Source organism: Schistocerca nitens, chromosome 1 (genome assembly GCF_023898315.1).
Source record: "Schistocerca nitens isolate TAMUIC-IGC-003100 chromosome 1, iqSchNite1.1, whole genome shotgun sequence".
NCBI lineage: Eukaryota > Metazoa > Arthropoda > Insecta > Orthoptera > Acrididae > Schistocerca > Schistocerca nitens.
In genome coordinates, this window is record NC_064614.1 from 1,047,782,283 (window position 1) to 1,047,808,178 (window position 25,896).

General features: G+C 39.1%; 1 protein-coding gene across 1 annotated transcript in view; it reads right to left on the reverse strand.

Moving 5' to 3' along the window:
* Positions 1–22,604, reverse strand: part of LOC126197171 (guanine nucleotide-binding protein-like 1) — a 60,105-nt gene extending 37,501 nt beyond the window's left edge. The window contains exons 1-6 of the mRNA XM_049934620.1: positions 22,436–22,604; positions 17,138–17,246; positions 13,619–13,829; positions 8,147–8,287; positions 7,835–8,042; positions 7,638–7,733 (exon numbers count right to left, since the gene is read on the reverse strand). Coding sequence (XP_049790577.1) covers positions 7,638–7,733; positions 7,835–8,042; positions 8,147–8,287; positions 13,619–13,829; positions 17,138–17,246; positions 22,436–22,514 — 844 coding nt within the window. The 5' untranslated portion in view covers positions 22,515–22,604. The remainder of the gene's footprint in view (positions 1–7,637; positions 7,734–7,834; positions 8,043–8,146; positions 8,288–13,618; positions 13,830–17,137; positions 17,247–22,435) is intronic.
* Between the last annotated feature and the right edge of the window lie 3,292 nt (positions 22,605–25,896).

A 25,896-nucleotide genomic window follows, 5' to 3' on the forward strand; every position in this document is an offset into this window, starting at 1 on the left:
TCTTCCTCTCTTCTGTCACCCAGCTCCCAATCCACTCACTCACAGCATCATCAATGTGTGCTGTACCAACTCAGAGGCCGTGGTGCCCATGTCTCTCATTTCTGTCCTGTGCACCAGCTACCTCTCCCTCCCATATTTGTATCTTGCATACCTGCTGCCTCTCTCCAAGCTGTCACCTACACCTTCCCAATCCATCCTCTCTCTCCCACTACACCAAATTCAGTCCTTCACCACAGTCCACCTGCAGTCCCAGTATTGTGTGTTTGGCCAGCACAATGGTGTGTGTGTGTGTGTGTGTGTGTGTGTGTGTGTCAGCCAGCAGCACTGACTGTGTATTTGGCTGGCACAATGTATTGGGTTGGCATATAAGTTGGTAGCGTTTTCCTTAAGTTTCATAAACACAACCAACACACATAACACATAACTTCAGTGATCAGTGATATAGTCTCCTTCACTATTTACAACAGTCTGCCAATGCTGGGGTAACTTTTCAATTCCGCAACTGTAGAAATCTGTGGACTGCTGAGGTGAAGAACCTGTCGAGCCACGTTTGGAGTGCATTTTCATCAGGAAAGGAAGCCCCTGAAGGCTCTTTGATAGAGTGTGGAAGAGGTGAAAATCTGAGGGTGATAAGGTGGGTGCAGAATGCCTTCCTAACCCAACTTCTGTATCGTGTTCTTTCTCAGTCTAGCAGAATGCGGGCAGGCATTATCATGTATCATGGAGTAGCATCACTTTACATGGTCTTCCTTGTCAATATTCTACGACTGTCTCTGCAAGACATCTCGATTGTTGACAACAAATATCAACATCATGGTTACGCCTCAGGGAAGCAATTCATAGTACACCACATTGTCACCGTTTCACCAGATGCGTAACTTTATCTTTTGTGAATATGCACATGTCATTGTACAGGAAGTTGCTGCTTTGTTTGGGCTCAACCATTCCTTTCTTTTCCTCGTGTTAGCATAAAGACACCATTTCTCATCACCAGTAATGATACAGGACATGAATGGTCAATGTTGTTCATAAGCCAATTGATGACGATGAAGCAGAGATGCACATATGGCCATCAGCTGATGTGGCACCTATAATACAATACTTGAATCTTCCCCTGTGCATGCAAATGTCACACAATGGTGTGACAAATCCCGAAGATCCTTCTAAATGTGGAGAGTCACTAATGTCAAAACAATCCTCCTTAAAACAAGAAAAACATTTTATTTCTGTGCTCTATCCAATGCCATTATCTCCATACATGGCACAAATGTTTCTGGCTGCCTCCCTCTATTGAACTCAAACAAAAGAATATGTTGAAAATGTTCAGATTTCTCCACTTGGCACTCCACTGTCTAGTGTCCACAGCTCCACTCACTATCTCCAAATGACAAAATGACAATATGTAACTCAAACAGCAACAGTGGACTACAAATAAGAAATGGCAATCGATAAATAAAGCCACTGCACCCAGAATACGAATATGCAAAACAAAAACACTATGAACTTATGCCCCAAACTATCAGGCACGTGTGTGTGTGTGTGTGTGTGTGTGTGTGTGTGTGTGTGTGTGTGTGTGTGTGCGCGCGCGCGCACGCGCGCGCACACTCTTGCTCAAAAACAGGAGACACACAAAAGCTAATTCTTTTATATGTATGTATCTGTGGCTGAATGACTCTACTATTTGATGAGTTGTTATCTTTACTTGTAAATTATTCAGCTGTTACTTCAGCAATGGAAGCACCAGGTAGGAATATCAACAATCTAGGAAAAGACAGATTGCTACTTACTGTAAAGAAGAAATGTTATGTTGCAGAGAGGCGCAATTAATTGAGCTTGTCTGCAACTTAACGTGTCCTCTTTACGGTAAGTAGCAATCTGTCTTTTCCTACATTGTTCGTCTGTTACTTCTAAAATTTTAATATTTAGCTGTGAAAATAATACGGTCACAAGCCCAAGATTGGTCTTAAAACAATATGCTTCATTAGGTGTGGTTCTTTAGCTTCTTGTATGTACTGAAGTTATTCTAATCAAAGGACTAATTTATGTATCCAGGTACAAAAGGATATACAATTAAAACTGTCTATAGTCATAGTGCTGCTTGAGTTTTTCATACACATAAGCCACAGTCAGAGACCAATGACATATTAAGTATCAGAAAATTTCCCAAGACTTTTTGGAATCAATGTACCAAATCATTGGATTTGGGGGTCCGATACATACCAACTTAGTCATCATGCCATCTATGGGAAATGCAACCATTCATCTATAACTTACTGACATGTGTCACATAGACACATGTAACAGCATGAAGACTTAACTAATTTTTGATTTACCACCCATTTTTTTAGTATTAAGTACATACACTCATCTGGATGGCTACAAGCTAATACCATACTACTACAGAATCAATAAGAAAAAAGGGGGAGTGACTAAATATACCAAAAATTGAGTTACATCCCAGACCCTTCACTTTAACAAATATTTTGAACAGCTTTCTCATACACACGCTACAACTGTGGATAAGAAAATAAGCAAACTTGTAATATTGGGAGTTTAGGGGCAGGAAGTATCATATGCTTCATAAAGAAGCTAGAAACAATTTTAATAAGTTTATGTAAACTTAACCTGAGAGTCACTGTTTGTGGTATACAGGGCTATTACAAATGATTGAAGCGATTTCATAAATTCACTGTAGCTCCATTCATTGACATATGGTCACGACACACTACAGATACGTAGAAAAACTCATAAAGTTTTGTTCGGCTGAAGCCGCACTTCAGGTTTCTGCCGCCAGAGCGCTCGAGAGTGCAGTGAGACAAAATGGCGACAGGAGCCGAGAAAGCGTATGTCGTGCTTGAAATGCACTCACATCAGTCAGTCATAACAGTGCAACAACACTTCAGGACGAAGTTCAACAAAGATCCACCAACTGCTAACTCCATTTGGCGATGGTATGCGCAGTTTAGAGCTTCTGGATGCCTCTGTAAGGGGAAATCAACGGGTCGGCCTGCAGTGAGCGAAGAAACGGTTGAACGCGTGCAGGCAAGTTTCACGCGTAGCCCGCGGAAGTCGACGAATAAAGCAAGCAGGGAGCTAAACGTACCACAGCCGACGGTTTGGAAAATCTTACGGAAAAGGCTAAAGCAGAAGCCTTACCGTTTACAATTGCTACAAGCCCTGACACCCGGTGACAAAGTCAAACGCTTTGAATTTTCGGCGCGGTTGCAACAGCTCATGGAAGAGGATGCGTTCAGTGCGAAACTTGTTTTCAATGATTAAGCAACATTTTTTCTTAATGGTGAAGTGAACAGACACAATGTGCGAATCTGGGCGGTAGAGAATCCTCACGCATTCATGCAGCAAATTCGCAATTCACCAAAAGTTAGCGTGTTTTGTGCAATCTCACGGTTTAAAGTTTACGCCCCCTTTGTCTTCTGTGAAAAAAACGTTACTGGACACGCGTATCTGGACATGCTGGAAAATTGGCTCATGCCACAACTGGAGACCGACAGCGCCGACTTCATCTTTCAACAGGATGGTGCTCCAACGCACTTCCATCATGATGTTCAGCATTTCTTAAACAGGAGATTGGAAAACCGATGGATCAGTCGTGGTGGAGATCATGATCAGCAATTCATGCCACGGCCTCCACGCTCTCCCGAATTAACCCCATGCGATTTCTTTCTGTGGGGTTATGTGAAAGATTCAGTGTTTAAACCTCGTCTACCAAGAAACGTGCCAGAACTGCGAGCTCGCTTCAACGATGCTTTCGAACTCATTGATGGGGACATGCTGCGCCGAGTGTGGGAGGATCTTGATTATCGGCTTGATGTCTGCCGAATCACTAAAGGGGCACATATCGAACATTTGTGAATGACAAAAAAAAGTTTTTGAGTTTTTGTATGTGTGTGCAAAGCATTGTGAAAATATCTCAAATAATAAAGTTATTGTAGAGCTGTGAAATCGCTTCAATCATTTGTAATAACCCTGTATATAATGCTGATTTTCTACCAGTTGGTACTGAATGAGGGCACCTACAGTTGTTGACTTCCAGCTCTGTATTTGTCCACAGCAAAATTCCATATGATACTCGATGGATATAGGGCAACAGCTGCTGACAATTTGTTTTAGCCCCCAACAACCTAGACTAATTTAACTGTAAAACCAATAGTCAATGGTTTATCTGACCAGGATGGTCAAATGTTAACAATAAAAATTACTGACCATTTAGGTCCAAATCAGTGAAGTATATCTCAGAATCATAAGCAATGACTTGGTATTTAGAGAGAAATTATGGGAAGAACACATAGGAGACATTTATAAAGCAGATGCCATTAATGGAAAATTTAATTCTCTCTTAAAACTAATTTCTACAGCACTTTGGAGTCTTGTTTCCCCCTAAAGCAAATAAGGACAAAATTGAACAGAGACATGTACAAGGGATGGATAACTCCTGGTTTAAAAGTGCCGTGTGCTTGGGAGAGACAGTTCTACATTATTCAGAGAACAAACAGTAGTCAAGGCTTGAAACTCCATTACAACCAGTATTGCAAAATCCTCCAGCAAAACTATGTACTATACTCAAGGCAAAACCTGTTTGGAAATTTATTAGACCAGAAACAAAGTAAAACAGAGATGCAAATGAAACTGAACTCCCAGAAAATAGCTCTGGCAGAAATGGTGCACTTTCAAGTCATTGGCCACCAAATTCAATGATTACTTTCCAGCAGTGGCAACAAACACTGCATCTAATAATGAACAAGCAAATAAAAGTGCATTAGACTTACTTGAGCAGAAATTGTATGCACCACCAGCAGACATTAGTCTCAAAAATACAATGCTTGAGTAAAAAATGAAGTACGCTTAAGGGGACAAGAAAATGAAATGAAATTTTATGCGTTGAGAGGCTATGTGCCATTATTTCAGTGATTACAAAACCAAGTTAAAATTACAAAGAACTTCGCAGTATGAGCCCATTTATCAGTACGGTGTTGCATCTTCTGTGGCCTGGGTGTCTACACTGATTCCATTATGAAAGATGTCAAAAAGCCTTTGGATCTTGTCCTGAGGCAAACTGGTGCACAACTATTGTAACTGGTCCTTGATATCCCTGATACTGGCACTAACATGGAGTTAACGTCCAAGCTGGTGCTATACATATTCTATCTAGAACAGATCTGGGAATCTTGGTGAACAAGATAGTGTCTCAACATCAAGTATACAGTTGATAATCATGTATCGTGAGTGGACAACTGTTGTCCTGTTGAAAAATGGCACAATTATACTAGAAGATGAGATGTTTGTTTCATACCAATGAGCTGTCAGAGTTCCCTCCACCACTACCAGCTGTGACCTGAAATCACACCCAATGGCTCTCCACACCACAATGCCAGGAGTAACACGCCTCCAGTTTTCCAAAATACTGGAAGAAAGGGACCTCTCCCAGGTCACCACCACACTCGTCAACGATGGTCATCCACTGTATTGCAGGACTGCAATTCATCACTGAACAGAATGAAACGTCATTCATCAGCAGTTCGTGGTGCTTCTTGGTCATGGCAGCACTCCAGGTGCAGCTGTTAGTGCTGTGGCTGTGGTGTTAATGGCAGCCCACATGTGGGATGGCAATTCCCTAATCCAGCTGCTGCTAGTTTCCGATTAATGGTGTAGGGTGACACAAGATGGGAAGAGCTGATATGAAGGGAGTGCAAAATAAAGTGATACTCTATTGTGGTGGTCAGACATGGTTGACCAGAACCTTGATGATGAATATGCCTGTTCTCATGTTCTCACACAGTCCAACATGGGGCCACTGTCACATCCAAAGATCCCACAAATTTGGATATTGCGCAATTCAACCAGCCACCTAAATGGGGACCACAATGAGGCTTCCTTCAAACGGTCTGATGCTGATGATGCTGTCTCATACTAGTGCACAGCATCTCTATGTCCTTCACAGCGTTCATGAGTCAGCCAAGTGTCTCAAGGTACATTGATGAAGTTGTGAGGGCTCTCAGCTGTGGCCTAATGGCTACAAATTAACAGAGTTTGCTATTCTGAGGAAGGCCAGACACACTGGTCAAAACCAGCCAATAATAAAGTGCTTACTGCATCCTGGTTGCTGGCCTTGTTTCAGACATAGCATAAAGACGGACAATGACAATATGCGAAGCCATTTCACTGTCACTTGGATATGAAAGTACTAACCTTCTCATTTTATTCAGTCATTTCCACTCATATCTTATATATTCTCTGTAAACACACTTTTTGAAATCAATAATGGAAATAGTGTGTCTGGTAGTTGTATCAGCTGGCCGCTTTGCATGTGGGGCACTGTGCACACTGCAGTGCACCATGCCAGGTGCGCAATCATCACGTGTCTGCCGCTGTAGTCACTTGTTTTCGATTGGCTGGTGTGAGTAAAGAAGGCAACATGGCCCGGGTACCTCAGGAGCCAAAACAATTCACTTATGGAATTGCATGGAGGCTCGATTGTGGTAACCTTACTGTTCAATGTGCTCACTAACTGAACCGATTGGAAGAGCGAGCGAATGATACAGAATGGGGCTACTGGTAGCATTAAACATAAACAACATTAATGAACTGCGATGGCTGTTTACTTCAATTTCAACTCAAATTATTTACATATCCACCAATGGTGTGCAACTTTCCAAAGTTACATTGACATTCAACAATATTTTCTGGGGGCTTCAATTTTCTTGTCAACCAGCGAACAACCTCTAAGCAGATGGCGGAATTCATCACGTCATTAAAAAGTATTTTTTTTAATTCCACTGGATAAGATGGTGTTTCCAGCAGAATATTAAAATCTTAGGCTGATTTGGTGTGATTATGCTTAACCTTCATTTGTACTCAATATATTTCCCGACAGACCTGGGTGATACTAAGTTAAGAGTGGAGTACTCTTCACTTACTAGTTCGCAGTGGTTACATATTTGTTTTATTTTCAGTCTGGGAGACAGTGATTTGATAATTCAAAAGTCTCTGGCTGTTAAATGTGTCTATGTGCCACATATCAATTGTCAGTAATTGTGTGGTTGCCCCTCCTCATTAAAATTCATTTAATCATTGAATAAATTATACACTTGTAAAATGACACTGTGATCAAAGCTGTCATTCAAGAAGATGGTTCATCTGCCAAACAAAGAGAAGGGTTACAGGAAATGTAATTTGTTTTCCCTTATCAATGTCCCTTCCATTTTGTTTTTGTATGCCCCCCCCCCCCCCACTCCCAACAGCATTGTGTGATCTTTTCCTACTTTATTTCTCCAACAATTCTTTCTCTTTTGGCAGATGGAAGAGCCTCTGACTACAAAAGATAACATTTGTATTACCTACTTTTGATCCCCACACCTGATTCTGTCCAGCAAGCAACAATTTTTATCTGTCTTTGAAGTTCGGATGTACATTTTATAGGATCTTTCCTTTATACACTGGGGGACCGATGACCATAGCAGTCTGGTCCCTTTAATCCCACACACCAACCAACCTTTATACACTGGAAAACATTTCCATATGTTTAATATAAAATGTGAGCACTAATTAAATATTAAAACATTGGCTCTGTAAATATTTAAATCTTACACCATTTTAGACATGCTGACTGAAAATAATACCTTCATCTTTAACAATGTCTTTGCACGCCTCAAGGAGTTTCTGTGCACCTTCTGCTGCCATACGTAGTTTGCCACGTCTACGGCGTGTCTGTAATCCTGTAAAGTTTGTTGTACAATTAATGTTAAAGACAAACAGCTAAAACACTCTAAGTGGTCAATGAAATTCATTTAACATATTACAAATAAATGTTACTTACCTGTTCTATTTTCTTGATTTCCACGAATATTGTAACTTGGAAAAGATGTAAATATCAAAATGTGCAAAGAAGGATACCTTTCTTTGAAATAATGCATCCATGCTGCTACAACAGGAGCAGGACACAGATCAATTTTGTTCAGTACTAGTATCATACTTTTGTCAAGTTTCTGAACATGATGGTACAGTGATGGTGGGAACATTAATGCCTGTAATAAGAAGAAATATAGTAGCACAAACCTGTATAGTCAATTACAGGAATGTGATAAAGCATAAGGTAACAAATCATTATCAAACGTAAAGCAAAACTCACAGCATATCGGATATCCACAATTATCAGGATAATATCAGACATTTCAAGAACCCTCCACAGCTGTCTCCAAGTTTCCAAATTCAGTTCAAAATAGCTCAGCTCCTTCCTGTCATATTTCTTCTCAAGATCTGAGAGATATTCCTGAAATCATGAGTCCTTGTTACTGTTAGGACTGTTACAGGATTAAGTACAATAGAGCTTCTCTATTTTTAAAAATTAGGACATGAAATTTACACCAGTTATCAATGAAAAATAACAAGCAATTTGTAAATTAGAACAATTCACTCCAGTACTCAACAGCTTTTAGGGGAGTGTTACGTGTATCTCTACACCTACAGAGATATTCCACAAGCACTGTATCACTACCAGTCATTTCCTTTCCTGTTCCATTCGCAGACAGAGTGAGGGAAAAATGACGGTCTCTATGCGTACGTATGGGCCCTAATTTCTTGTATCTTATTGTCATGGTCCTTAAGTGCAATGTATGTTGGGTGGGTGGCAGCGGAATCATTTGAGTCAGCTTTAAAAGCAGGTTCTCTAAATTTTCTCAATAATGTTTCTCCAAAAGAACTTCACCTTTCCTCCAGGAATTCCCACTTCAATTACTGAAGCATCGTTGTTCGAACCCCTTCGATGTCTTCCTTCAATCTGACCAGGCATGGATACCACACACTCGAGCAGTACTCAAGAAAAGGTTACACCAGCATCCTACAAGTGGTCTCCTTTACAGGTGAACCACTCTTTCCTAAAATGATCTCAATGAATCGAAGTCAACATTTTCCTTCTCTACCACAAATCTCACATGCTCGTTCCATTTCATACTCTTTTGCAATGTTACGCCCAATATTTAAACAACTTCACTGTGTCAAGCAGGGCACTACTAATACTGTATCCACACATTACAGGTTTATTCTTCCTACTCATCCACATCAACTTACATTTTTCTGCATTTAGAGATAACTCCCATTCATCACATCATACATAAAATAATATTACGTTTTTCCCAATTATTTTATCGTGTTGCTCTGCTTTAGATTGTGATAATTGTCAACTGCTGGTCTACGCAGTAAGGTTTGATCATCTGCACGACTTTCTATGTCTTATCCTTATTATGTGACTGAAATTCGATTGATACTTCAATAAATAAACTTTGTAGAATTTATTTAGTTATTTTTATACTTAGAGGAAGTTGACTATTCAGCACTGACAGCTATGTGATGTAGCATCTGCATCTGAAGAGCAGTCAGTCAGTTACATGTTCCGTAGACCGTCAAATGATTCTTTCATCAAAATGATGTGGAACAAATCAGTTTACAGAATAGGTATACCTGATTAGTGTTAACACTAGTGAACACACTATTTTTTAGTTCTACTCATTCACCTGCAATTAAAAACAATCACTTTTTCCTAGGATACTAGTTTTTGAATAGACATTTGTCCATGAACAGAAGAAGTCATCCACGAGAAATGATTGTGGGTTACATTTAAAACTTGCTTTCCTATCTGTCAGACATCTTATGTTATTGGGCACTTGATGAAACATTTTGTTTTACATACTGAACTCTTTTCTGAGCCACTGAAAGCTTTAATAATGGGCAATAAAAAGTCATTTTTTCCTCCAGTATTGTAGGTACGAACATCACTTTCTGCTCAAATTACGATGGATTATTTATGACACATTTCATTAGCAAATATATTTATTGTGATGGAGCAGTTAAGATGCCTAACTCCTTCAAGAGGACCTACATGATGACTGTGGATGAACACCTAATATTAGTCTTACTGCTCACTGTTTTGAAATCTATGTTTTCTTTCAAAGGGGGTCAAAGGGGTAATATGTGCATTTTTCAACTATAGTCTTACATGTGGTCATGCCCCATCTGAAGAGAAGAATGACGAAGAGGATACTTTTTATGATGAGTTAAATGAAGTATACACTGAATGTCCTAGAGGAGACTACACGATAATTGTTTGGGGATATGAATGCTAAAACATGAAAAGAAAATGAATGTCAGTCTAACACTGGAAAATACAGCCTACATGATAACTCAAATGACAATGGGATCAGACTTGTACGCTCTGCCTCTTCAAGAAATAAGGTAGTGGACAGTACAACTTTTAACCACAAAGATAAATGATATAGAAATCTCCAGATGGAAATATTTTAACCAAAATGACCATCTCCTAATAGATGCAAGACATCTGTCAAGTGTAATGGGTGTTAGAAGTTATAAGGCTGCTAATGTTGACCCTGACCATTACTTTGTAATAGCAACAATCAGAAGTCAAATATCTAATGCAAGGCACATACATGGATCTCGTCCAAGAAGCTTTCATACTGATAAGCTCAAGAAGCCCAGGTTTGATCAAAGATTCTCTGCCTCACTCAAGGAAGACCTGTCACACTTTCCTGACAGTGAGAGTATTGAGGAAATATGGAAAAACCTAAAAGACACCCTTACAAAAACTGGTGGTTAAGGTCTGGGAACAGTAGATTACAATGGCTGGTTTGATGAAGAGTGAACATAAGTAACAAGAATTAAAAATGAAGCCTACGGAGAATGCATGAAGTAAACCATACCCTAAGAAAAAGAGAGGGCATGAAAGAATATCTTTTTACTGGATGTTAAATTAGAGCTTGAAGGATTTTGAACCAAGGGTGAATTTATGTAGAAACACAGGTGGTTCAATTTTGAGTAGTGATGAAGCAATATTTAGACTATAGCCTCCACCCTTTGATGAACTGATGAATGATGGTACAGTGAGACAAATTAATCCTACACTCTATAAACACAAATAACTCAGAAACAAAGGAACCAGTACCAACTGCTGGGGAAGTGGATGCAGCCATCAAGAATCTGAAGAACAATAAGGCACAAGGAATGCATCTAATACAAGCAGACTCATTAAAAATGCAAGGTAGGAGTTTGTTAAACATTTCCACAGGCTTGTAGTTAAGATCTGGGTGATGAAATTATACCTGATGATTGGAGCATAGGTATCATATATCCAATACACAAGAAAGGTGATAAAATGGTGTGCTGTAACTACAGCAGAATTTGTCTGTTACCTACAGCATATAAAATATTTTCCAATGTCCTTTTTAACAGACTTACACACTACGTTGAACATGCTGTTGGTGACTATCGGTGTGGTTTTAATTGGGGAAGATCTACTGTTGATCACATCTTCCTGCCTTCTGTTTAATGATGCCTTAGAAAAGGTTATAAGAGACGTGGGTGTCGTATTGGCCCCTTACTGTTAGAGGGCCCACACAACCGACACACAAGATGGGTTGCCGAACCCCTTACAGGAGTGCGCAGAGAAACATCGCCAGTGGACAGAAACAATAACAGACTTTCAAAATACAGATGGAACTACTTCGCCAGACAACATGTGACAGTGTTCCACCAATTGGAACTCATATAACTCATGTAGCACTCTGCCGACCTGGCTTTATAATCATGCCTAGACCGTCAGACTGGCAGTGTTTACCAACCACTAGGAACAGTTCTGGCTAGTACTTACGCCAGCCCAGACTTTGTATTCATTCGCCGTAGCACTGTAGTAGCACATTGTATTTTGCACAGTACATTTTGGTCAGTATTTTCTTCCATTGTCTTGTTTCCTTATCTGGTTTGCCACCACAAGAGTGGTGGCATTTTTCTGTTCATTCTTGAGTTTAGCACTTAGTATCTGCCAAGATGGCATTTTTCTTTAATTATAATAAAGTGTGTTCAAACTGACTGTTAGTTCTTTCCTGCCAACTGCAGGACACTACAGTGGGCATCAATCCTGTATAATCGGTTCAGGTCCTGACATGTGCGGATGACATTGATATAATTGCAAGAACGCCAAGAGCAATGAAAGAAGCCTTTACAAGTCTTGAAAGGGCTGCTAGAAAGATTAACCAACAGATAAATGAAGGAAAAACTAAGTGTATGACTGTAACTAAGAAAAAAATTATCCAAATGAGTCCCTGCCCATAGAAATTTGTTCCTGTTTTTGATATGTATAGTTTCATTTACACTGGATCAGAAGTAAACTGCAAGAACAATGTCAGCGATGAAGTGCTACCATGGCCTCAGAAAACATCTGAAATCCAAGTTGCTCTTTGTGAAAACTAATGTTATAATGTATAAAGTTTTAGTAAAGCCAGTGTTAACATGCAGTGCACAGTGCAGAACATGGACATCAGCAAAATTTGATGAAAGGCAACTGGGTGTATTTGAAAGAAACATCTTAAAGACAAATTCTTGGGCCAGTGGAAGAAAATGGTGTCTGGAGGAGGAGATTCAACTATAAATTATATAATCTGTGTACTGAACCAGACTTTGCCAGCCACATTAAGATTAAAAGGCTGGAATGGGCAAGACATGTACTGACAGCAAACCACAGAATGATTACATGAAAATATTCAGTGCAGTGCCTGAAGGAAGATCAAAGCTAAGATGGGAGGAAGGTGTGAGAGAGGTCATAAGGAAAATTGGAGGAGTTCGGCACTAAACAGGGAAGAATGGTTGGTTGTTTGGGGGAAGAGACCAAACAGCGAGGTTATCGGTCTCATAGGGAAGGATGGGGAAGGAAGTCGGCCGTGCCCTTTCAAAGGAACCATCCCGGCATTTGCCTGGAGCGATTTAGGGAAATCACGGAAAACCTAAATCAGGATGGCCGGACGCGGGATTGAACCGTCGTCCTTCCGAATGCGAGTCCAGTGTGCTAACCACTGCGCCACCTCGCTCGGTAGGGAAGAATGGAATAATCTTCTACAGAAGGCCAAGGCTCACAGATGGCTATTGTGCCAATGATGAAAATGATGATCATGATGATCACTTTCTAAGCAGTGAGCTATTCCATAAGATATTATTAAGTGGAAATGTGAAAAAAGTCAGGAGCTTGATTCATCTGTTTCCGAGACTAGCTATAATACAAAGACCAAAAACAGCAGTACTTAACTACTGAATAGACACAATAGGCATGTTTCCTCTCAGAATGCATCAATGAGGAGATGTGAATGAATAAAATGGGGTCTGACTGAAAGGTTTCACAAATTCAGACATTTCATCAGAAAATTATCTTTTCAGCTTGTAGGGCAGGTACAAATGTCAATGACAAATTTATTAACCATGAAGTTATAAAGCCCTGGGGTTCATGCTTGTCCTGTTGTCCAAAAGTCACTGACGAGGTAAGAATGTCTGCTTGATGTCACTTACAGCAACACAAACAAAGCCTCATTTGTCTGTGGAACAGCAGATGAAAGTTTAAAAGTTATGGATCACAGTAAATGCTAATGTACTCAGTTCAGTGTGACTAAAATGGAGAAATTTTTTCCGTTCTGGCATTCACAGGCCACATAAAAAGGGGTTACACTATGAGTAGTCATAAACAAAGACCATACATAATCAAAATCTGAATCAGTTTATATTTACACAGATATTACTATCTCGTAAAATACTTTATGTAGGTTATTACATTGAAATATCTGTGTTCTCGTGCTTCCAGTTCTTCACGGGACATATCAAAGCTCCATGGTGGTCTCTTAGGAAAATCTAAATCTGGTGGAAAGTAAGTGTTACCATCTATTTCCAATGAAGTTTCAGGAAGAGATAATAGAGCATGACGTGCAGCTTCCTTCCTCTCATGAATTTCAGCTTCAGTTTCACGATGGAATTGCAGTGCATACCTAGGACAGAAAAAATAATAATATGTGGCATAAACTATGAATGTAAATATTTAAGGCTATAAAATAAGGTTATTTACATATAACCATCATTGCTGAGAGACATGCTGTGACATCAACACAGTTATACTGAATCTCAAAGTTCTAAATCAACTTTTTTGCTTAGGGGAGTTTAAACAGAAATTCAAAAATAGAGAGACAAATGACACTCTTTTACACTTTTTGGTGACATTTCTACACAGAACTAATAATAAGGGCACTTCAGATAGCATATCAAAGTAGGGCAGACTGTTAAAGAGATACCTCAGCTTTACTGGACTGATTAAAGAAACCATAAGGAACCAATGAGAGAAATATTTCCCTAGGATTTGAACTGTACTTACTTCTCCAGTATCTTACCACTGAACTGGTTTGAAGTTTGAAGCTGTTTAGGTAGAGGGAACAATAAACATTTCACATTAACTTATAGGTGAAGCAATGTCGCTACTTTACATGAAATTTACGATTATTTTTATTTCGCATAACCAAATTTATACTTACAATGGCCTGCTACTACCTAGAGTCTGCAAATATGACACCTAGAATAAGAAGACAACTTACAACAGTGCATGCATTTTCTGTTGAGTGCTCAGCCCCCTATTTGTGGATTTCAAATTTCAATTTCAGCTTTTGTTACGTCTTATGCTTTCATGGATACCTGTCTTGAATATTACGCATACATAAAGTAAATGCACTGCAAAGGCAGCACATGCTCCCTTCACATTGTTCCTCTCTCACTGGTAGTCTAGGTGTGAGACGCAGCTTGTTCCCTCTTTTCCTCACACTACACTCTTAACTTGGATTACAAGATCCTTTTTTCCATGTAGAACATTCCTTCCCAATCAGTATAACATATTTCTGTTCTGACACTGAGTCTCAGCAGCACAACTGAACTCTGCAACTTGAACAGCAGACTTTTGGCCATTTACAGCTAACCAAGCCTTGGCAAATCTAGCATCAAGTTATCAGAGCAGCATTGTTCTTGAAACCCAACATCCTGCAACCATGCTTTTCCCTCATAATGTTAAATTAATGTAATTCAGTTAAATCTATGGTATTTTTCCAGATGGGGCCAGATCAACAGATACTGTATATGATTACCAAAAACATTTCGGACAGGACATTTTCTATCAGATATTTCAAAATTACATAAATACCTACACTCTACAATGCCAGCAAAATGTCTTTTCTTACATCACACTTTACATGCAATTGATGAGTATGAGCAGATGACATATTCGCAAAATCATTCACACTCACATACTCTAAATGTTTCAATAGCAAGAGTTCTGCACCTACCTTACAGCCGATATGAGAACAGCAACCTGAGTTAAGCCCACATGAAAAAAGCTTTGTACTGACCAAAAATGATGGCACTGGGGTTATATTACTGGTCATATAGTTTGGAAAAACCATGGTAAAAACCCATCCAGATTTAATTTTTCTGTAACATTTCTAATTCCTTCCAGTGAATACAGGTGTGGTTCATTTAAGTAAGACATAGCCAATTTCATTTCTCATCTTTACCGAATAAATAAATAAATGTATAAGAAAACACATGTGCTATAAGATGATCATGTGTTGATTTGGGCACGTAACAGCTATGTCGTACATGCATAATATTAAGTACATGGAGGAATGAAGAAACATGTTTAAGTGTTCATGGTGCCATGGATTCAGAGACCCCTGTGTTTGCAGTCTGATATTTCTTTAATGATGAAGAATCCACAGTGAGTATCGAACATCGCTTCAGACAACATTTGTTCTTGTACAACACTCAGCAGTATTCAATGTACAACAATGAGCAGTATTCAATCACAACACTCAACTAGGATTGATGACATGTTCCCAATGACATCAAACATTATTAAAGTGAAATCACACAGCTACCTTAAAACATACAGATGCACAGAAAAATGGAGGCAGTGTAGAGCAAGTCCACAATATTCTGTGCACCACTATGCAGCAACACTCTCAATGTTAAATTGGTCCTTAAGGTTAAAATTTCAAACTAAACTGAACTTTCATATTTGTAAGTAGTGCTTTTGTTAAAGCTGAATGTCGGGGACTTCACAAAACACAGACTGTTCCACCAGAAACGGCTTACCATTGGGACCAAAGATGATAATTCTAGAGTAGTGATGTGTGGAAAAGCACATTAATGTTGTAGCTAACTGAGATAGTCTTAGGTAATGAGAGACAGATAACCAACAATCACTGCATAACAGCTTTGTGCTCACTGTACGTTGCAGTGTGTTTACATCACAAATCTGAATTAATTTTAATGAGGTGGTTACTATTTTAGTTACATATCATCTGCTACTCAAATCCAGCTGTTGAATTATGGCTTTATCTTTCAACTATAACTTGGAGCAGTTGCCGCCAAAACTGTAGTAACAATTTTGGCTACAATACAAAAGCATGGGTGTCATAGCCCACTACTTATTATATTTTAAAAGCAGTAGATAATTACAAATAGAGCTCCATATGTCATACAAAATTATCAAATACCTTTTGTTTGTCTGCACAAATTCTTATTTTTGTAGTGAGTCCTATATCTGCCAGGCATCATATATAACTTTATTTCATTGTACAATTTTATCCCTTCTCTTCACTTTGTTATTCTGTATTCCTCCACATCTCACATTCTTGTTACATTCCTCCTTACTTTTAGTTTTATTTCTATATTCCTCTTCAATTTTATTTATCTACTATTTCACAATGTAGTCTTGTTCTAAGATCTGCTACAAGATGTGACCCAGCAGTGAGCATCAAACCAAATTAGTTTTAATATCTAATAAAAATAACAATATCCAACAACACATGGAAAAGAAAGGATGAATTATCTGAGGATAAAATTCACACTGATGCAGTCTTTTAGAAATGTGAAATATATGCCTCTCAAGGTTGTTCGCACATTTCCAGATTAATGTAGTAATGAAACTAATTCACCAAACTACAGCACTGACAGTAACAATCAAAAACTTAGTGTGGAGAATACTTTTGCTGCTTGGCATTTAAGTCAGACCACATACACACTCAGCATATGTCTAAGGCATCAACATTTTGAAAAAGTTAATTAAATAGTTCTCAGTTTTCATTAAGGCCAAGTCATGGAGCTATACACAATCAAGATGAGATAAGCTAGATGGGTAGAAATTTATTCAGGGCAGAGACAGCTGTTCCAGCCACAGTGTACATTGTTACACCCACACTGTTAACATAAATAATATCATATGATTGATAACCAAATGAGCACTGCAATAAATTACCTATTTGCATTTCCTCGGCCTTTCTGGCTTGATGGCTGCTTGTTTACTGTATTTATACCAGACGTTTCACCCTCAGAGTCACCTCGGACAACAAAATTTGGAGCACCTCCTACATTAAAGAAAGAAAACTTGGGCATAGCATTTGGTTAAAATCAACTACTGTACAGCACTTTTATTTGTACAGTGGCATCCATAAAAAGTAAAATTTCAGTTTTCAACAACACAGTAAATCTACAGGGTAAATTATCTTATACAATTACAGAAAATATTTCTGACGTCAGACTCCAAATGCAGTAAACTGGCAATGCCCAAGTCAATTACCAGCTGTTGTGAAAATTGACTTGAACAACAAACATTTCTACGTCACAATGGACCCAGTCTTATTACTAAATGCAACAAAAGCTTTCAATTATTTTCACAGCCTATTTCTTCAGATTCTTGTACTTTATAGTACAGTATAGCCTACTTGAAAAGTAATTGAAAAGTCTTTTGACCAGGTGGTTATAAATAAAACGTAGCTATTCATGGAGGTCCAGTGTTGGCTTTAATTATAGTATTGCAGCAAAATTTAGTAGATATCTTAATGTGTTAATGGAAAAAAAGACTAGTTCAAATTTTGGTCACCAGGTGCAAATGTGAAGATGTACACTGTTTCTATGACAGTATGACAGCCATAAAGTCATCTGACATGCCATAATGTGAGTGAATACCATGGCTATCGAGAAGAGAGACCGTGCGCTGTTAGTAAAACTGTTTTATGTGAACACCAGCAAATACAGTGCTGCACTGACAGATTATCATCAACTGAAATGTCTAAGGAGAGGCCTGACATCATTAAATGGTGTAAAGAAGATAATAATGAAATTAAACAAAAAACATGGGTGAGCTTTGTGTGGCGCCTGGAAGAGGAACGTGTCCTATCCTGGTGGAAGTTATTGATGAGGTTGCTAGTGCTGAAAGTGACCATACAGCATGTGCCCCGGTTAGTGCTAGTGCTCATGCAGTATCCAAGAACTGTCCATCCCATGGTCAACAGTGTGGAAATTTTTGTGGTCTATTCTACAGTGGTTTCCGTACAAAATCCAGACAGTGAGGCAACTGAACCTGATGATCTGCAACAACATTCTAAAGTTGCTCTTAAATTTCTGGCATGGATGGAAATTGCCGGGCAATATTCTATGTAGTGACGAGGTGCATTTTACACTACAGTGTGGAGTGAATACACAGAACTGCTGAATTTGGTGTACTGTTAAACCGAGTGTTATGCACAAATCACCATTGCACTCACTGTATGTGAATGTGTGGTAAGGATTCACAAGCACCTTTATTCTGGGTCAATTCTTCTTTGAAGAGAATACACACAGAGGCGCAGTGATGTGTACCGTAATGTCTGCATGTTATCGAGACCACCTTGTACAGCATGTGATACCTGACCTGGAAGAGCACGACTGATGGAAACCACTGTTTTCATGCAACATGGGCAACAGCTCATGTCACTCATTCAGTGAAAGATCTGATTAACGCAATACTCCACGAATGTGTTATCTCTAGAGGTTTTCAGACGTATAGCCTGCAAGATCACCTGCGCCTTCCTCAGTTGTTTGACCTATCTGCCCACATCCCGTTCCTAATCCATTACATATAGAAATATTTCCATATGTCTTTCTTTCATTCACAGTCCCAGATTTGCACCTGGTGGCCAAAACTAGAACTATTTTTTTTTCCAGCGTACATTAGTTTCACATTAAGACACTAGAAAATCTACCAAGTTTCACAGTCATATGAAAATTACAGCCCACACTGGACCTCTCTGAGTAGCTGCTCATTAGTTATAACCACCTGGTACTAGCACTGCAATGGACCTCTCCAAGAATTTCTTCATGTTATTAATTAACAACTCAAGAAGAGTGAGGTTATGAGAAGCAGACTAGAAATGGGGAACTATACATTAAGGAAAAGTAACCACTCATCGAACTAAACTGGTGTGTGGCACATATAGATGTGCAACAGAAAATAATATTCACACTAGCTTCTGAGTTCTTGCTCTTTCTCCAGCCAAAGTTCACTTGTTCACTCACACAACCACACAGACTCCCAAGCACACAATTTTATATTTCTGTACATTTAAAGTGAGTTGCCAATCTTGGCACCACTTTAAACCCTTATCAAGATTTGATTGGATATTTGTGCAGATTTTTTCCCGAGAAGGTACTTCATTATAGACAAAGCACTATCTGTAAAATGTCTGAGATTACAATTAACATTGCCTGCCAGATCATTAATGAACAAAATGAACAGTACAGGTCATAACACACACATGAAGTCACCTCAATGTCTGTTGATGATTCTCCCTACAAGATATCATATTGCAACTTTTGTACCAAGAAATGATATTTGTTCTTCCATATGGTTCTACTTCATTAATAAGTGTCAATATGGTATTGAGACAAAAGTTTTTTGGGAGACAAGAAATAACTTATTGTATATACCTGTTTGCCTTTCAGAGTTCCACATGAGAAGTGAATAAGTTCTCTTTTGTATGACTTATGTTTTCAGAATCCACTCTACTTGGCAGAGAGCAGGTCGCTGTGAGTTATTGCTTTATCCTTTAGCTCCAATTACGTCTGAAATCTGAAGCAGATCGACACCAATGAGACTGGATGGTACTTTTTTGTATCACTTTTGCTGCTCTTCTTGTAGGCATGTGTGGCCACCACTCTCCTTCAACCCCCAGAGACATATTTCTTTTCAAGGAACCTATGGTACATAATGGGCAAGAGTGAGGGTATCAGCTGCAAATTCTGTACAGAATCTGACAAGTATTGTAACAGGCCCTAGGGTCTTTGTAAATTTCAGCTGTTTCTTAATGCAACTAACATCTATGTAATTTCTCTCTGTGCTGGTACAAGAATTAAAGGAGGACATTACTCTTGGATCTTCCTTTGGAATCAAAATTTTAAAAATTGAGTTTAGCATTTCTGCATTTGCTTTGCTAGTTCCCATTTCAATTTCTGTTTATCCATGAGTACCTAGATATTGGTTGGTTGGTTGGTTTTGGGGAAGGAGACCAGACAGCGTGGTCATCGGTCTCATCGGATTAGGGAAGGATGGGGAAGGAAGTCGGCCGTGCCCTTTCAGAGGAACCATCCCGGCATTTGCCTGGATTGATTTAGGGAAATCACGGAAAACCTAAATCAGGATGGCCGGACGCGGGATTGAACCGTCGTCCGCCCGAATGCGAGTCCAGTGTCTAACCACTGCGCCACCTCGCTCGGTACCTAGATATTAATTTATGTGCCACTGATAACGTTAACGCGTAACCTCAAGTTCTTTTGACAGTGAAATGCATTTAATTCAGCATCTCTCTAGGTTAGCCATGTGCTTTGTTTCACCTTGTCAATGTTTCTTCATAGAGACTGAGTACCATGGAGGGTCTGTACCATTATCATGTACTGATCTGTTTTGCTACATAACCATCCAGCACTTAGTCAACTGTTCTTCTTACTTGAGCCACAATTCCTGCACATATTCCTGTAACAAGCTAAACGTTCCAAATTCCTCATTGAGATAAGACTCTATTGCTTCTTTATCAAATTTATTGAACATGTATATTTTTATATTTGCTTTTTCGACCTTTGTAATTTGGTGCAGCACGATCAACGAAGCCAAGTTCAACTTCAAAGAATTTTAGTCTATTTGTTGATTGGTTAATTTTTATTTTGTCCCATTTGATTACATTATGTACAGAGCGTGCACTTGTAATACAGGAGAGCGCAATGTAATCTAATATCTTAAAATATTTACCTGACTTATTACAATATAAAATGATGTACTACAAGTTATTTACATACAACCTAATACAACATTTTCATCTGATTACAGTATACATATGCACGTAATAAAAGCACTTCTCATTCTTTACACATATACTCCTCTACACTATATGATTCTTTTTTCCATTACATAATTCTTTAGGCCTACAAGTTTCTGAAGTGTCTTTTCACTCGTACTGTCCTGTAGACTCTTTGGAAGATGCATTACTGATTGGACGCCCAAGTATCAAGGACCTTTTCCTGCAGCTCTAAGTTTTGTGTGGTATGCTTCTCAGCTGACCATCATTTCTTGCGTCATAAGAATGACATCTTTTTCCAGCAATGTATTGCGTTTGATTAATGAAATCATTGTTCTGTATATGTACATCTATGGAAAAGTCAATATATTTTTAAATTGTGGAAGCCTCTTTTTGCAATACAAAAATTATTTTTGTACTACTGCTGCTGCTGCTCATGTTTCCCAAGCAATAATTCCATACTGAAAGTATAGATCAAATAGAGCATGGTACACTGCTGTACATAGAAGTTCTTTGTCAGTATAATGTGCTAGAGGTGACATAATAAACATTACTGTGATTAATTTACAACAGACACTGTTTACATGTTGTGTCCACTGGAACTTATTGTCAACAGTAATTTCCAAAAAGTTCATAGAAATAACTTCTTCCAGTTTTGTTCCATCTATGACTATATCTATGTAGTCTTCCTTTTCTCTATTTGTGAACACCATGCACACTGTTTATTTACTTATAATTACGTCAGTCAGTATGAGCAACTGTAATGTGTTGTTTGTTCACATAAATGCGCTTATTTCCACATAATCTACTGCAGTCAGTAATATCGTGTTGTCAGCATATGAGGGGTGGCAGCAGACACTTACAAGCGACACACCCTTTTCGACTATTACATAAAAGGCGCAACATACATACAAGTGAAAAACAAACATGAAACTAACAGCTCCTGCAACTCCTTTTAGAGAAACATGTACACCTTTTCTCCCTACCTCTAGAAAAAAACTTCAGCAGTCTTGTTTCTCGTTTTTGACAGTCGGCAAACTACATTGCTCAAAGTATTTACCTGAAACTTTGGCAACAAAATTCCCCACAAGCGCACACATGCTTGTGTGAGACAAGATTGTCCCTAATTATTGGCGCCCCGAAGTAAACTATCAACATTTCATACGTTGTTAAATGACTGCGAACACAACACGAGGAAAGAACAAACACACGGTCTGAGAGAATAAAAACTGTATCACCAGGCTTGCAATCAGAATTAAAATAGATTAAAAAGCCATTAGGGCAGCCAGCGTACAAAACTGTGACAGTTATTTGTATTCTCATTGAGTCTTTTCTTTAGTGAATTACATAAGTTATCCATTTTTTCTTATAATAATAAATAACACATATAATGTCATTATGACATTAGATGACTACAAAATACTGACTTTATGAATATGGCAACACACCTTTCATCTTCCTCTTGTTCTGCAGCTGCATTTTCTTGGCTTTCGCGCTAAAAGGAACCTTCCTCCTTCCTTGCGGCATGTTATTTTTTTTTAAATTATTTTTGCAAATACAAAGTGTAAACAATCAACACCACCACGCGCGAGGCGCGACTCACAATACACCACAGATAACACACACACGAATATACTCTATCATACAACAGAGGCGCCTCGTGACTTGAAATAATATCAATGTTTCTCTGTTGACAGTCTTAAAAGTAGATTTTGGTTTGCTTAAATTACAGTTTCACACACGTTCAAGAGGGATACGGTACTTTCTTTCCCCAGCTTAGTTTGCAATAACCCTTGCGGCCTCTGCGCCAAAGTTGAACAAAAACAATTACGCTGAATAGTGCCGTATGAATTTAATTAATTACAGTTTGTAGATATTGCGTCGCGTTCTTCTAATAACTGCTGTTCCATAGACATGAGTTATACAAAATAAAATATAAAATATGTTCAAGCGCAGACCCAGTAGTCAACATCACCCTTATACAAAACCTATGTACGTCTCGCCTTTTTCTTTTTGCTCGAAATATTATTTTGAGTATCAGCTACAGCAAGTGATTGATTTTTTTTTCAGTTCATTTTTATTTTACGCCAGCGTTATTGCAACTGGCAGTTAGAACTTAATTTCCTCTTGTTCACTTCCCAGTGTAACAAAAAAACCCATACGTGTGATTCTTGAAGCTTTCACGGGGTACTGAATGTTCGACGAGGTTTCGGGATTGCAGCCGGATCATGTTGAGTTCTTGCCACGATATTTCGGCTGGAAATCGTCCAGCCATCTTCAGGTGAGTGTCCGTCATTGGAGACTGCAAGTTTGCTTTTTTTAAAAAAAAAATAAAAACTTTCTGTCTCCAGTGACGGACACTCACCTGAAGATGGCTGGACGATTTCCAGCCAAATATCGTGGCAAGAAGTCAACACGATCCGGCTGCAATCCCGAAACCTCATCGAACAAACCTATATGTGCTTGTTTGTACTGATTACAGGATGACTTACTCTTAAAAATAATTACATGTTTTTCCGTTTCCAGAAGCAATCCCGATGGAATAAAATCGAACACTTAATAGTTGCCAGGTGACTAATTCAAACGAATTGTTGCTGTAACAGTATAACAGAATAGGACATCTTAGTAACACTGATTTTTTTATATTTAGATTTATGTATTATCTGACTTTAAACATTAAAAAATGTAATCGATGTCGTGTTTGGTGCACCTACATACACACTTACAAATATAATTTCATAAATAACAAACACCATGAAACTTTCATTTTAGATAATTGTTGTTTATAACAACACAAAACTGTCCATCATACTGCACATGATACACTAACGTTCATAAATTATGGATAATGCTGATATATGGTGAAACAACGCTCTAGTGGGCGGTTTGCGGGTTCAAATCACCTCGGGGTATGATCATGCGGTGCATTTGATCTGCGGTCATCACACGATAGCGCTGGTAGCAGTCCACATTCACAGAGGTGTGTTGATCCATGTCAAAATACGGTGCAGCGAGTAAGTGTGCAGACGTTTTCAGACGTGCTAATGGTGACTGTGTGTTGAAAATGACTCAAAGAACACATATTGATGACGTTATGAGGGGTAGAATACGAAGGCGACTGGAGGCTGCTCAAACTTAGCAGGTCGTAGCACAGGCCCTCTGTGTGTCACAAAGTGTTATCTCAAGATTATGGCAACGATTCCAGCTGACAGGAAACGTGTCCAGGCGCTACAGTACGGGACGTCCACTGTGTACAACACCACAAGAAGACCGGTATCTCACCATCAGTGCCCACAGATGGCCACGGAGTACTGCAGGTAACCTTGCTCGGGACCTTACTGCAGTCACTGGAACAGTTGTCTCCAGACACACAGTCTATAGACGACTGAACAGACATGGTTTAGTCACCTGGAGACCTGCAAGGTGCATTCCACTGACCCCTGGTCACAGGTGAGCCCGTAAAGCGTGGTGTCAGGAACACAGTACGTGGTCATTGGAACAGTGGTCCCAGGTTATGTTCACAGACGAGCCCAGGTATAGTCTGAACAGTGATTCTTGCCGGGTTTTCATCTGGCGTGAACCAGGAACAAGATAATAACCCCTTAATGCCCTTGAAAGGGACCTGTATGGAGGTCATGGTTTAATGATGTGAGGTGGGATTATGATTGGTGCACATACAGTCCTGCATGTCTTTGACAGAGGAAATGTAAGAGGTCAGGTGTATCGGGACGTCTTTTTGCACCAGTATGTCTGCCTTTTCAGGGGTGCAGTGCGAGTGATAACGCACAGCCCCACTGCGCTGCCATCGTGGAGGAGTACCTTGAAATAGAAGATATCAGGCGAATGGAGTGGCCTGCCTGTTCTCCAGGCCTGAACCCCGCCGAGCACGTTTGGGATGCTCTCAGTTGATGTATTGCTGCACATCTTCGAACCCCTAGGACACTTTAGAAGCTCCGACAGGCACTAGCAACTGTTCGACCACCTGATCCAGAGTATGCCAACACGTTGTGCAGCCTGTGTACGTGTGCATGGTGATCATATCCCGTATTGATGTTGGTATACATGCACTGGAAACAGTGGCGTTTTGTAGCATATGTGTTTCGGGATGGTTTTCTCAACTTATCAACAATATTGTGGACTTACAGGTCTGTATTGTGTGTGTTCCCTATGTGCCTATGCTGTCAGCGCCAGTTTTGTGCAGTGCCACATTGTGTGGCACCACATTCTGCAATTAGCCTTAATTTATAAGCATGAATGTATATTCAGTATATTCAAATACATAAGTTTAATTTAAATGAAACTATATTAGCACTTAGGACTGTCTTCAGGGCAAGTTTTGAAACCTATTGTATAAAATGCTATTTCTCCAAGCCATCTCTGTGTGGTGTTTTTAAACATGCTCAGTGACACATTGTTTGCCTATAGTGGCAATACGTTAAATGCTTTTACCACCATGTGCCTGTAACTATTTTGAGTTTTCTTAAGTCTAGTAACTGTGATGTCAATCTGCCATTTTGGGCTTTGGGATTGTCATAGCTTGTGCCTGTGTTGGTTTTCTTTTGTATATCTAACGACAACTCTGTATAAAGAGGGATGCAACTGTTGATATTTGTAGTTTCTGGAACATGGTCTACAAAACACTACTTCTGACTCCACACATTTATCTGATTGCCTTCTTTTATCAAATCAGGGCTTTTTTGCTCCAGGGGAATTGCTCACAACAAAATGGCATATGTCAATTAGATGTGGAAAATTGCTTAGTATGCTCTGAGCAATAACTTACCACTAGTACAAGACCTTTACCTAACAAATATGTCACATGTGCAATGCTAGTACAGGTATAATTAATATGATTCTTCATTCTTAATTCTGAGTCAAAATGGGTCCCAAGTAGTTTAGCTGAAGCACA